Source organism: Salvelinus fontinalis, chromosome 3, assembly GCF_029448725.1.
Source record: "Salvelinus fontinalis isolate EN_2023a chromosome 3, ASM2944872v1, whole genome shotgun sequence".
In the NCBI taxonomy this organism is placed as follows: Eukaryota; Metazoa; Chordata; class Actinopteri; order Salmoniformes; family Salmonidae; genus Salvelinus; species Salvelinus fontinalis.
In genome coordinates this window covers 78,153,285-78,166,694 of record NC_074667.1, presented here as the reverse complement: position 1 = coordinate 78,166,694, position 13,410 = coordinate 78,153,285, and the positions used below count along the sequence as shown (strand labels likewise).

The following is a 13,410-nucleotide window of genomic DNA, read 5'->3' as shown; positions in this document are numbered from 1 at the left end:
AGTGCAGTCGCAAAAATCATCAAGCGCTATGATGAAACTAGCTCTCATGAGGACCGCCACAGGAAAGGAAGACCCAGAGTTACCTCTGCTGCAGAGGATAAGTTAATTGGAGTTGTCAGCCTCAGAAATTGCAGCCCAAATAAATGATTCACAGAGTTCAAGTAGCAGACACATCTCAACATCAACTGTTCAGAGAAGACTGCATAAATCGGGCCTTCATGGTCGAATTGCTGTAAAAAAAATGTTTTTTTTAAACATTTTTTAAATGTAACTTTCATTTAACTGAGCAAGTCAGTTAAGAACAAATTCTTATTTACAATACTGCCTACACCGGCCAAACCCAGCCAATTGTGCGCCACCCTATGGGACGCTCAATCACGGCCGGTTGTGAGACAGCCTACTAAAGGACACCAATCAGAAGAAGAGACTTCCTTGGGCCAAGAACCACGAGCAATGGACATTAGACCAGAGGAAATCTGTTCTTTGATCTGATGAGTCCAAATGTGAGATTTATGGTTCCAACTGCCATGACTTTGTGAGATGCAAAGTAGTTGAACGGATGATCTCCGCGTGTATGGTTCCCACCGTGAAGCATGGAGGAGGTGTGGGGGTGTGGTGGTTCCCACCGTGAAGCATGGAGGAGGAGGTGTGATGGTGTGGGGATGCTTTGCTGGTGACACTGTCTGTGATTTATTTAGAATTCAAGGCACACTTAACCAGCATGGCTACCACAGCATTCTGCAGCGATACGCCATCCCATCTGGTTTGCGCTTATTGGGACTATCATTTGCTTCTCAACAGGACAGTGACCCAACACACCTCCAGGCTGTGTAAGGATTATTTAACCAAGAAGGAGAGTGATGGAGTGCTGCATCAGATGACCTGGCCTCCACAATCACCCAACCTCAACACAATCAGCCAACCTCAACACAATCACCCAACCTTAACACAATCACCCGACCTCAACACAATTGAGATGGTTTGGGATGAGTTCGACTGCAGAGTGAAGGAAAAGCTCAGCATATGTGGGAACTCCTTCAAGACTGTTGGAAAAGCATTCCAGGTGAAGGTGGTTGAGAGAATGCCAAGAGTGTGCAAAGCTGTCATCAAGGCAAAGGGTGGCTACTTTGAAGAAGCTCAAATATTAAATACATTTTGATTTGTTTAACACTATTTTGGTCACTACATGATTCCATATGTGATATTTCATAGTTTTGATGTCTTCACTATTATTCTACAATGTAGAAAATAGTAAAATAAAGAAAAACCCTTGAATGAGTAGGTGTGTCAAACTTTTGACTGGTACTGTATGTTTTAGTCAAATATATCTGTTTGGACTTTTTGTGGTCAATTTGCAGTCTACAAAGTATTTGTAAAAATGTTCTGGCCGCCTGACAATCCACTCAAGAAATAGTCGGCCCGAGGCAGAATCTAGATAATGATCCCTGGTGTAGACTATAGGCTATAAACTAAATCCCGCCCCCTGCTCCGTCACTGCCTGCCTGACACACGCCCCTCTCCTCTCTCTCTCCTCGGCATAGGTGAGAGAGGCACACCGCAATATAAAATCTGAAGGGGCTTGGAGAGAAGGGACCGCTCAAAATCACATATTTTCACCTCACAGCAAGTGGGAAGAAAGGGAAATCAGATACATGTGATCAAATCACCGGCGGGATCGGGATAGAGATTTAAGGTTATAAAGATCGGGTTGAAATGAACGAAGGATGGACTCTCCATTGCTTCCATCGCTAGAGCCCATTCTAGAACAGCGAGTGCGTGCAGCAAAGAAAATTGGATGCTGAGCTTAGTCGCGCGCGGTGACACTGATTATATCAACAAAACGAGGAAAGCAGAATAATTGCGCTGTTTTAGAAGGCTGCATCGGGAACAAATTAAATAAATAGCAGCCTATGTGAAAGATATAATCAACAACAATGGAGTTTGAGACTTGAGCTTGCTGCATTTGCTAAGGTACGTTATAAAAAACAAATGTATGAAATTATATTTGGAAATCTGCCAGGCTAATGTCGTTTGAGCCTAGATCGTGTAAACCACAGTTCCAATATTCCATGTAAATAAATCAGTTGTAGTCTATGTTATATAGACTCATATTATACGCTAAAGCGAGGCATAGTCTATGATATGGTGATGCGCTTGGCGCTAGGCGCACGGGTCCCGTAGAAGCTGTGAGGCGAAGCGGTGCCATTGAGGAGCCTGTGTTTTGGGTCGCTTCAATGCACCGCCTGGCCTACCCACTGCATGGGGGGGGGGGGCTTATTCCGCAGGACCGACAAGCAGCTGCTGCCACTCTTAAGGAGGGGGGCAGGATCATCAAGTTGAAAATCAGTGACACAACAAAATATTTAGTGATTACTCTTAATATTAGACAGATGACAGATAACGTAGCAATGGACAGGTTTCTCCTTTCACTTCTTATCTGAATTTGAAGCAAAGGTCTATTATTTCTGTAAAATGACAGTGAATGTATGACTGTTGGATGACTAGACTGTTGTCAAGAGAATGTGTCTTTTCAGTTGCAAACAGAACAAACGAAAACAGGATTATGGTTATTATACATAATTAATAAGGTGGAAATATTTCGTTTTTTATGTTCTTGACTTTGATGTTTTAGTTTTTGCACACCGGGTAGATGTAGCATTCATTATTAAACATGGGGTATACCAACTGAGGAAGGAACCAATCATGACTCATCGCATGGACTGATGATTGAGCAATGCCACAGTGTGGACGTGGCCAGAGTCTGGCTTTGTGACACTTACCTGAGACTTACCTTAGTGAGACTTACCTGAAGTGAAACTTACCTGAAGTGAGACTTACCTGAAGTGAGACTTACCGTAGTGAGACTTACCTGAAGTGAGACTTACCTGAAGTGAGACTTACCTGAAGTGACACTTACCTGAGACTTACCTTAGTGAGACTTACCTGAAGTGAAACTTACCTGAAGTGAGACTTACCTGAAGTGAGACTTACCTGAAGTGAGACTTACCTTAGTGAGACTTACCTGAAGTGAGACTTACCTGAAGTGAGACTTACCTGAAGTGAGACTTACCTGAGACTTACCTTAGTGAGACTTACCTGAAGTGAGACTTACCTGAAGTGAGACTTACCTGAGACTTACCTGAAGTGAGACTTACCTGAAGTGAGACTTACCTGAGACTTACCTTAGTGAGACTTACCTTAGTGAGACTTACCTGAGACTTACCTGAAGTGAGACTTACCTTAGTGAGACTTACCTGAAGTGAGACTTACCTGAAGTGAGACTTACCTGAAGTGAGATTTACCTGAGACTTACCTTAGTGAGACTTACCTTAGTGAGACTTACCTGAGACTTACCTGAGACTTACCTGAAGTGAGACTTACCTTAGTGAGACTTACCTGACGTAAAACTGAACTTGTGTGTGTGTGACTTTGGACTTGAAACCAGCTCAGTAAACTGATAATCTGAAGGGAAGAAAATCACTGTCCTCTGTTCTGATCAGGTTGTATTCACCGTGTACTACATGTTGTATTCACCGTGTACTACAGGTTGTATTCACCGTGTACTACAGGTTGTATTCACCGTGTACTACAGGTTGTATTCACCGTGTACTACAGGTTGTATTCACCGTGTACTACAGGTTGTATTCACCATGTACTACAGGTTGTATTCACCATGTACTACAGGTTGTATTCACCATGTACTACAGGTTGTATTCACCGTGTACTACAGGTTGTGAGGCTGAATAGGGCCGGGAGTATGTGCATTTCGTTCCCCCTTAATGGCGCTATCCATGGTTCTGAAGTTAACCTTTTTGTTTTTCTTCCGCCAACAAGACTCTAGGCCCTAGCAATGAAGCAACCTGTGTTCATGCAACGGAGTCACCCAGGCCTAGATACATGTTGTAGTATTTCACTATTTCAGCCGCTGACCGTCAAATTGTAATGCTCTCTCTGAGGATTTCTCTTGAACAGGGATAAAGGAAAATGTCAGGGAAATGAAATTCCATTTACAAGTCTCGTCAGAATCATAAGAATCTTGTCCTATTGTGCTAAACATTTGCATGGAGTTATATATATATATATATATATATATATATATATATATATATATATATATTAGATATATAACTCCATGCAAATACATGCACAATTGATGTGGTATATATATATATATATATATATATATGTGAAATGTTGTAATGAGATGAGTGTTGTGTGTGTTATACTAGCTAGTATAACACACTGGTCTTGATATTCAGGTATAGTCAGATTATTATTTTGTTGAACACAGCTCTCTAGCAAGGAGCTGTTGTTATACCAATGTGTCACTGCAGTTTTGTTCTAACATTGTATCATTAGCAATAATAAAAATATATTTTTTTAAAACAGCAGTCGTCTGTGAGAGGACAATGTATTCCTCTTCTCCTGGATCTGTTGTGGGGGATGTCTGTCCTTGGGGACATAAACAGGCTTTCTAGAGCAGCCACTCGACTCTCTCTTCTCTCGCGTTACTAACAGCAACACAAGTTCTGGTGCCGATTAGCATAGTAGTCATCTAGAAAGTGATTTCCCGGAGATGTAGTAGGAGGATGTGAGAGGAAACAAAAGGAAAGGGGGATACCTAGTCAGTTGTACAACTGAATGCCTTCAACTGAAATGTGCCTTCCGCATTTAACCCAAGCCCTCTGAATCAGAGAGGTGTGGAAGGCTGCCTTAATCGACATCCACGTCTTCGGCGACCGGGGAACAGTGGATTAACTGCCTTGTTCAGGGGCAGAACGGCAGATTTTTAGCTAGTCAGCTCGGGGATTCGATCGAGCAACCTTTCGTTTACTGGCCCATGATTATGAAAAGGAAGAGAATTCTCTTTTATTGTTTTGTTAGCATTGGCCAGCCTTGACATGGTTGACCACAGTAATCGGAGGCCACCATTGATGTGGTAACACACAAAATCTCTTTTATTTAAACCCCGACGTCCGTGTTTTAGTTATAGCTACTGTGTATATTTCACCAAGGTGTTCATATAGAAGAAAAATGGAAGCTGTCGTCAGATAATCTGTAACCATGGTTACCTTTTTTTGCTCACCTCCTACAGGTCTTGCTTCGTCACTGGCCCTGACTGATCAACAGTCCCGGGGTTCTTTCTGTTCCCCTTACCACAGCTCCCCATGGCCTGTATCACAGAGTCCCGCGCCCCGTCCCCTTCTCTCTCCGGGTTCAACACCCCCCTCTCAGAACACACCCCTACCTTCAGGGGCCGGCTGGACGATACCCCCGCCTGCACCCCTGAGATGGATCTGACCCCCACCCAGTGTGTCCTACGGAACGTACTATCTATAGACACCGGGGGTGCCCCGGAGCCCGACGGCGGGGGAGGTGGAGGTCATATCGGTGAACATACCTGTGGGGGCCACAGCCCCACGCCTAGCGAGGAGCAGCAGGAGCACTTTGCCAACAGTGTGCTGAAGCTCCATGAGAACGGGGAGGGAGGGGGTAGGATGGAGGGAGAGGGTCAGGATGCGGAGGGGGGAGCGGTGCGGAGCCAGGCTGAGGATGTGAGGCTGCTGTCGGGAGGAAGTGGAGGGTTTCTGGAGGGACTGTTTGGCTGTCTGAAGCCGGTATGGACCATGATCGGCAAGGCCTACTCCACCGAACACAAACACAACCTGGAAGGTAAGAATCATTTAGTCACAACAAGAGAGAGAGAAAGAGATAGAGAGAGAGAGAGAGAGAGAGAGAGAGAGAGAGAGAGAGAGAGAGAGAGAGAGAGAGAGAGAGAGAGAGAGAGAGAGAGAGAGAGAGAGAGAGGGGGGGAGAGAGATTGTGGTTAGTGTCAAGAGCTTCTCCTGACCATCCATGTGAGCTGACCATGAAAACATCTGGCCACTAGATACAGGTTATAACTAGGGCCCTACACAACACTAGTAACAGGTTATAACTAGGGCCCTACACAACACTAGATACAGGTTATAACTAGGGCCCTACACAACACTAGTAACAGGTTATAACTAGGGCCCTACACAACACTAGATACAGGTTATAACTAGGGCCCTACACAACACTAGTTACAGGTTATAACTAGGGCCCTACACAACACTAGTTACAGGTTATAACTAGGGCCCTACACAACACTAGTTACAGGTTATAACTAGGGCCCTACACAACACTAGTTACAGGTTATAACTAGGGCCCTACACAACACTAGTTACAGGTTATAACTAGGGCCCTACACAACACTAGTTACAGGTTATAACTAGGGCCCTACACAACACTAGTTACAGGTTATAACTAGGGCCCTACACAACACTAGTTACAGGTTATAACTAGGGACCTACACAACACTAGTTACAGGTTATAACTAGGGCCCTACACAACACTAGTTACAGGTTATAACTAGGGCCCTACACAACACTAGTTACAGGTTATAACTAGGGCCCTACACAACACTTGTTACAGGTTATAACTAGGGCCCTGACAACACTAGTTACAGGTGATAACTAGGGCCCTGACAACAGTAGTTACAGGTTATAACTAGGTCTCTGACAACACTAGTTACAGGTTATAACTAGGGCCCTGACAACACTAGTTACAGGTTATAACTAGGGCCCTGACAACACAAATTACAGGTTATAACTAGCACCCTGACAACACTAGTTACAGGTTATAACTAGGTCTCTGACAACACTAGTCACAAGTTATTACTAGGGCCCTGACAACACTAGTTACAGGTTATAACTAGGTCTCTGACAACACTAGTTACAGGTTATAACTAGGGCCCTGACAACACTAGTCACAAGTTATTACTAGGGCCCTGACAACACTAGTTACAGGTTATAACTAGGTCTCTGACAACACTAGTTACAGGTTATAACTAGGGCCCTGACAACACCAGTTACAGGTTATAACTAGGGCCCTGACACAACACTAGTAACAGGATATAACTAGGGCCCTGACAACACTAGTTACAGGTTATAACTAGGTCTCTGACAACACTAGTTACAGGTTATAACTAGGGCCCTGACAACACTAGTTACAGGTTATAACTAGGGCCCTGACAACACTAGTTACAGGTTATAACTAGGGCCCTGTCAACACTAGTTACAGGTTATAACTAGCACCCTGTCAACACTAGTTACAGGTTATAACTAGGGCCCTGTCAACACTAGTTACAGGTTATATTTAGAATCCTGACAACACTAGTTACAGGATATAACTAGGGCCCTCATATTACTAGTTACAGGTTATAACTTGCACCCTGACAACACTAGTTACAGGTTATAACTAGCACCCTGACAACACTAGTTACAGGTTATAACTAGGGCCCTGTCAACACTAGTTACAGGTTATAACTAGCACCCTGACAACCACTAGTTACAGGTTATAACTAGGGCCCTGACAACACTAGTTACAGGTTATAACTAGGGCCCTGTCAACACTAGTTACAGGTTATAACTAGGGCCCTGTCAACACTAGTTACAGGTTATATTTAGAATCCTGACAACACTAGTTACAGGATATAACTAGGGCCCTCATATTACTAGTTACAGGTTATAACTTGGGCCCTGACAACACTAGTTATAGGTTATAACTAGGGCCCTGACAACACTAGTTATAGGTTATAACTAGGGCCCTGACAACACTAATTACAGGTTATAACTAGGGCCCTGTCAACACTAGTTACAGGTTATAACTAGGGCCCTACACAACACTTGTTACAGGTTATAACTAAGGCCCTGACAACACTAGTTACAGGTGATAACTAGGGCCCTGACAACACTAGTTACAGGTTATAACTAGGTCTCTGACAACACTAGTTACAGGTTATAACTAGGGCCCTGACAACACTAGTTACAGGTTATAACTAGGGCCCTGACAACACAAATTACAGGTTATAACTAGCACCCTGACAACACTAGTTACAGGTTATAACTAGGTCTCTGACAACACTAGTCACAGGTTATTACTAGGGCCCTGACAACACTAGTTACAGGTTATAACTAGGTCTCTGACAACACTAGTTACAGGTTATAACTAGGGCCCTGACAACACCAGTTACAGGTTATAACTAGGGCCCTGACACAACACTAGTAACAGGATATAACTAGGGCCCTGACAACACTAGTTACAGGTTATAACTAGGTCTCTGACAACACTAGTTACAGGTTATAACTAGGGCCCTGACAACACTAGTTACAGGTTATAACTAGGGCCCTGACAACACTAGTTACAGGTTATAACTAGGGCCCTGTCAACACTAGTTACAGGTTATAACTAGCACCCTGACAACACTAGTTACAGGTTATAACTAGGGCCCTGACAACACTAGTTACAGGTTATAACTAGGGCCCTGTCAACACTAGTTACAGGTTATAACTAGGGCCCTGTCAACACTAGTTACAGGTTATAACTAGGGCCCTGTCAACACTAGTTCCAGGTTATATTTAGAATCCTGACAACACTAGTTACAGGATATAACTAGGGCCCTCATATTACTAGTTACAGGTTATAACTTGCACCCTGACAACACTAGTTACAGGTTATAACTAGCACCCTGACAACACTAGTTACAGGTTATAACTAGGGCCCTCATATTACTAGTTACAGGTTATAACTTGGGCCCTGACAACACTAGTTATAGGTTATAACTAGGGCCCTGACAACACTAGTTACAGGTTATAACTAGGGCCCTCATATTACTAGTTACAGGTTATAACTTGGGCCCTGACAACACTAGTTATAGGTTATAACTTGGGCCCTGACAACACTAGTTACAGGTTATAACTAGGGCCCTCATATTACTAGTTACAGGTTATAACTTGCACCCTGACAGAGGGGGAGAGAGATTGTGGTTAGTGTCAAGAGCTTCTCCTGACCATCCATGTGAGCTGACCATGAAAACATCTGGCCACTAGATACAGGTTATAACTAGGGCCCCACACAACACTAGTAACAGGTTATAACTAGGGCCCTACACAACACTAGATACAGGTTATAACTAGGGCCCTACACAACACTAGTAACAGGTTATAACTAGGGCCCTACACAACACTAGATACAGGTTATAACTAGGGCCCTACACAACACTAGTTACAGGTTATAACTAGGGCCCTACACAACACTAGTTACAGGTTATAACTAGGGCCCTACACAACACTAGTTACAGGTTATAACTAGGGCCCTACACAACACTAGTTACAGGTTATAACTAGGGCCCTACACAACACTAGTTACAGGTTATAACTAGGGCCCTACACAACACTAGTTACAGGTTATAACTAGGGCCCTACACAACACTAGTTACAGGTTATAACTAGGGCCCTACACAACACTAGTTACAGGTTATAACTAGGGACCTACACAACACTAGTTACAGGTTATAACTAGGGCCCTACACAACACTTGTTACAGGTTATAACTAGGGCCCTGACAACACTAGTTACAGGTGATAACTAGGGCCCTGACAACAGTAGTTACAGGTTATAACTAGGTCTCTGACAACACTAGTTACAGGTTATAACTAGGGCCCTGACAACACTAGTTACAGGTTATAACTAGGGCCCTGACAACACAAATTACAGGTTATAACTAGCACCCTGACAACACTAGTTACAGGTTATAACTAGGTCTCTGACAACACTAGTCACAAGTTATTACTAGGGCCCTGACAACACTAGTTACAGGTTATAACTAGGTCTCTGACAACACTAGTTACAGGTTATAACTAGGGCCCTGACAACACCAGTTACAGGTTATAACTAGGGCCCTGACACAACACTAGTTACAGGTTATAACTAGGGCCCTGACAACACTAGTTACAGGTTATAACTAGGGCCCTGTCAACACTAGTTACAGGTTATAACTAGGGCCCTGTCAACACTAGTTACAGGTTATATTTAGAATCCTGACAACACTAGTTACAGGATATAACTAGGGCCCTCATATTACTAGTTACAGGTTATAACTTGCACCCTGACAACACTAGTTACAGGTTATAACTAGCACCCTGACAACACTAGTTACAGGTTATAACTAGGGCCCTGTCAACACTAGTTACAGGTTATAACTAGCACCCTGACAACACTAGTTACAGGTTATAACTAGGGCCCTGACAACACTAGTTACAGGTTATAACTAGGGCCCTGTCAACACTAGTTACAGGTTATAACTAGGGCCCTGTCAACACTAGTTACAGGTTATATTTAGAATCCTGACAACACTAGTTACAGGATATAACTAGGGCCCTCATATTACTAGTTACAGGTTATAACTTGGGCCCTGACAACACTAGTTATAGGTTATAACTAGGGCCCTGACAACACTAGTTATAGATTATAACTAGGGCCCTGACAACACTAGTTACAGGTTATAACTAGGGCCCTGTCAACACTAGTTACAGGTTATAACTAGGGCCCTACACAACACTTGTTACAGGTTATAACTAGGGCCCTGACAACACTAGTTACAGGTGATAACTAGGGCCCTGACAACACTAGTTACAGGTTATAACTAGGTCTCTGACAACACTAGTTACAGGTTATAACTAGGGCCCTGACAACACTAGTTACAGGTTATAACTAGGGCCCTGACAACACAAATTACAGGTTATAACTAGCACCCTGACAACACTAGTTACAGGTTATAACTAGGTCTCTGACAACACTAGTCACAGGTTATTACTAGGGCCCTGACAACACTAGTTACAGGTTATAACTAGGTCTCTGACAACACTAGTTACAGGTTATAACTAGGGCCCTGACAACACCAGTTACAGGTTATAACTAGGGCCCTGACACAACACTAGTAACAGGATATAACTAGGGCCCTGACAACACTAGTTACAGGTTATAACTAGGTCTCTGACAACACTAGTTACAGGTTATAACTAGGGCCCTGACAACACTAGTTACAGGTTATAACTAGGGCCCTGACAACACTAGTTACAGGTTATAACTAGGGCCCTGTCAACACTAGTTACAGGTTATAACTAGCACCCTGACAACACTAGTTACAGGTTATAACTAGGGCCCTGACAACACTAGTTACAGGTTATAACTAGGGCCCTGTCAACACTAGTTACAGGTTATAACTAGGGCCCTGTCAACACTAGTTACAGGTTATAACTAGGGCCCTGTCAACACTAGTTACAGGTTATATTTAGAATCCTGACAACACTAGTTACAGGATATAACTAGGGCCCTCATATTACTAGTTACAGGTTATAACTTGCACCCTGACAACACTAGTTACAGGTTATAACTAGCACCCTGACAACACTAGTTACAGGTTATAACTAGGGCCCTCATATTACTAGTTACAGGTTATAACTTGGGCCCTGACAACACTAGTTATAGGTTATAACTAGGGCCCTGACAACACTAGTTATAGGTTATAACTAGGGCCCTGACAACACTAGTTATAGGTTATAACTAGGGCCCTGACAACACTAGTTACAGGTTATAACTAGGGCCCTCATATTACTAGTTACAGGTTATAACTTGGGCCCTGACAACACTAGTTCAGGTTATAACTTGGGCCCTGACAACACTAGTTACAGGTTATAATTAGGGCCCTCATATTACTAGTTACAGGTTATAACTTGGGCCCTGAAAAAAATAGTTACAGGTTATAAATAGGTCCCTGACAACAGTAGTTACAGGTTATAACTAGCACCCTGACAACACTAGTTCAGGTTATAACTAGCAACCTGACAACACTAGTTCAGGTTATAACTAAGGCCCTGACAACATTAGTTACAGGTTAAAATTAGGGCCCTGACAACACTAGTTACAGGTTATAACTAGGGCCCTGACAACAGTAGTTATAGGTTATAACTAGGGCCCTGACAACATTAGTTACAGGTTAAAATTAGGGCCCTGACAACACTAGTTACAGGTTATAACTAGGGCCCTGTCAACACTAGTTACAGGTTATAACTAGGGGCCTGTCAACACTAGTTACAGGTTATAACTAGGGCCCTGACAACACTAGTTACAGGTTATAACTAGGGCCCTCATATTACTAGTTACAGGTTATAACTTGGGCCCTGACAACACTAGTTATAGGTTATAACTAGGGCCCTGACAACATTAGTTACAGGTTAAAATTAGGGCCCTGAAAAAAATAGTTACAGGTTATAAATAGGTCCCTGACAACAGTAGTTACAGGTTATAACTAGCACCCTGACAACACTAGTTCAGGTTATAACTAGCAACCTGACAACACTAGTTCAGGTTATAACTAAGGCCCTGACAACATTAGTTACAGGTTAAAATTAGGGCCCTGACAACACTAGTTACAGGTTATAACTAGGGCCCTGACAACAGTAGTTACAGGTTATAACTAGGGCCCTGACAACACTAGTTATAGGTTATAACTAGGGCCCTGACAACATTAGTTACAGGTTAAAATTAGGGCCCTGACAACACTAGTTACAGGTTATCACTAGGGCCCTACACAACACTAGTTACAGGTTATAACTAGCACCCTGACAACACCAGTTACAGGTTATAACTAGGGCCTTGACAACACTAGTTTCAGATTATAACTAGGATCCTGACAACACTAGTTACAGATTATAACTTGCACCCTGACAACACTAGTTACAGGTTATAACTAGGGCCCTGACAACATTAGTTACAGGTTAAAATTAGGGCTCTAACAAAATTGGTTCAGGTTATAACTAGCACCCTGACAACACTATTTACAGGTTATAACTAGCACCCTGACAACACTAGTTACAGGTTATAACTAGCACCCTGACAACACTAGTTACAGGTTATAACTAGCACGCTGACAACACTAGTTCAGGTTATAACTAGTACCCTGACAGCACTAGTTACAGGTTATAACTAGGGCCCTCATAATACTAGTTCAGGTTATAACTAGCACCCTGACAACACTAGTTACAGGTTATAACTAGGGCCTTGACAACACTAGTTTCAGATTATAACTAGGGCCCTGACAACACTAGTTACAGGTTATACCTAGCAACCTGACAACACTAGTTACAGGTTATAACTAGCATGCTGACAACACTAGTTCAGGTTATAACTAGCACCCTGACAGCACTAGTTACAGGTTATAACTAGGGCCCTCATAATACTAGTTACATGTTAAAACTAGGGCCCTGACAACACTAGTTACAGGTTATAACCAGCACCAGACAACACTAGTTTAGGTTATAACTAGCATCCTGACAACACTAGTTCAGGTTATACCTCGCACCCTGACAACAATAGTTACAGGTTATAACTAGCATCCTGACAACAATAGTTTCAGGTTATAACTAGCACCCTGTCAACAATAGTTACAGGTTATAACTAGGGCCCTGACAACACTAGTTTCAGGTTATAACTAGCGCCCTGTCAACACTAGTTTCAGGTTATAACTAGCGCCCTGTCAACACTAGTT

At 42.9% G+C, this 13,410-nt stretch overlaps 1 protein-coding gene across 1 annotated transcript in view; it reads left to right on the top strand.

Annotated features, from left to right (window-relative positions):
• Positions 1–1,460: 1,460 nt before the first annotated feature.
• The window catches only part of LOC129851597 (mitogen-activated protein kinase kinase kinase 12-like), a 51,338-nt gene continuing 39,388 nt past the window's right edge, over positions 1,461–13,410 (top strand). Inside the window, exons 1-2 of the mRNA XM_055918207.1 lie at positions 1,461–1,971; positions 5,096–5,826. Coding sequence (XP_055774182.1) covers positions 5,169–5,826 — 658 coding nt within the window. The 5' untranslated portion in view covers positions 1,461–1,971; positions 5,096–5,168. The remainder of the gene's footprint in view (positions 1,972–5,095; positions 5,827–13,410) is intronic.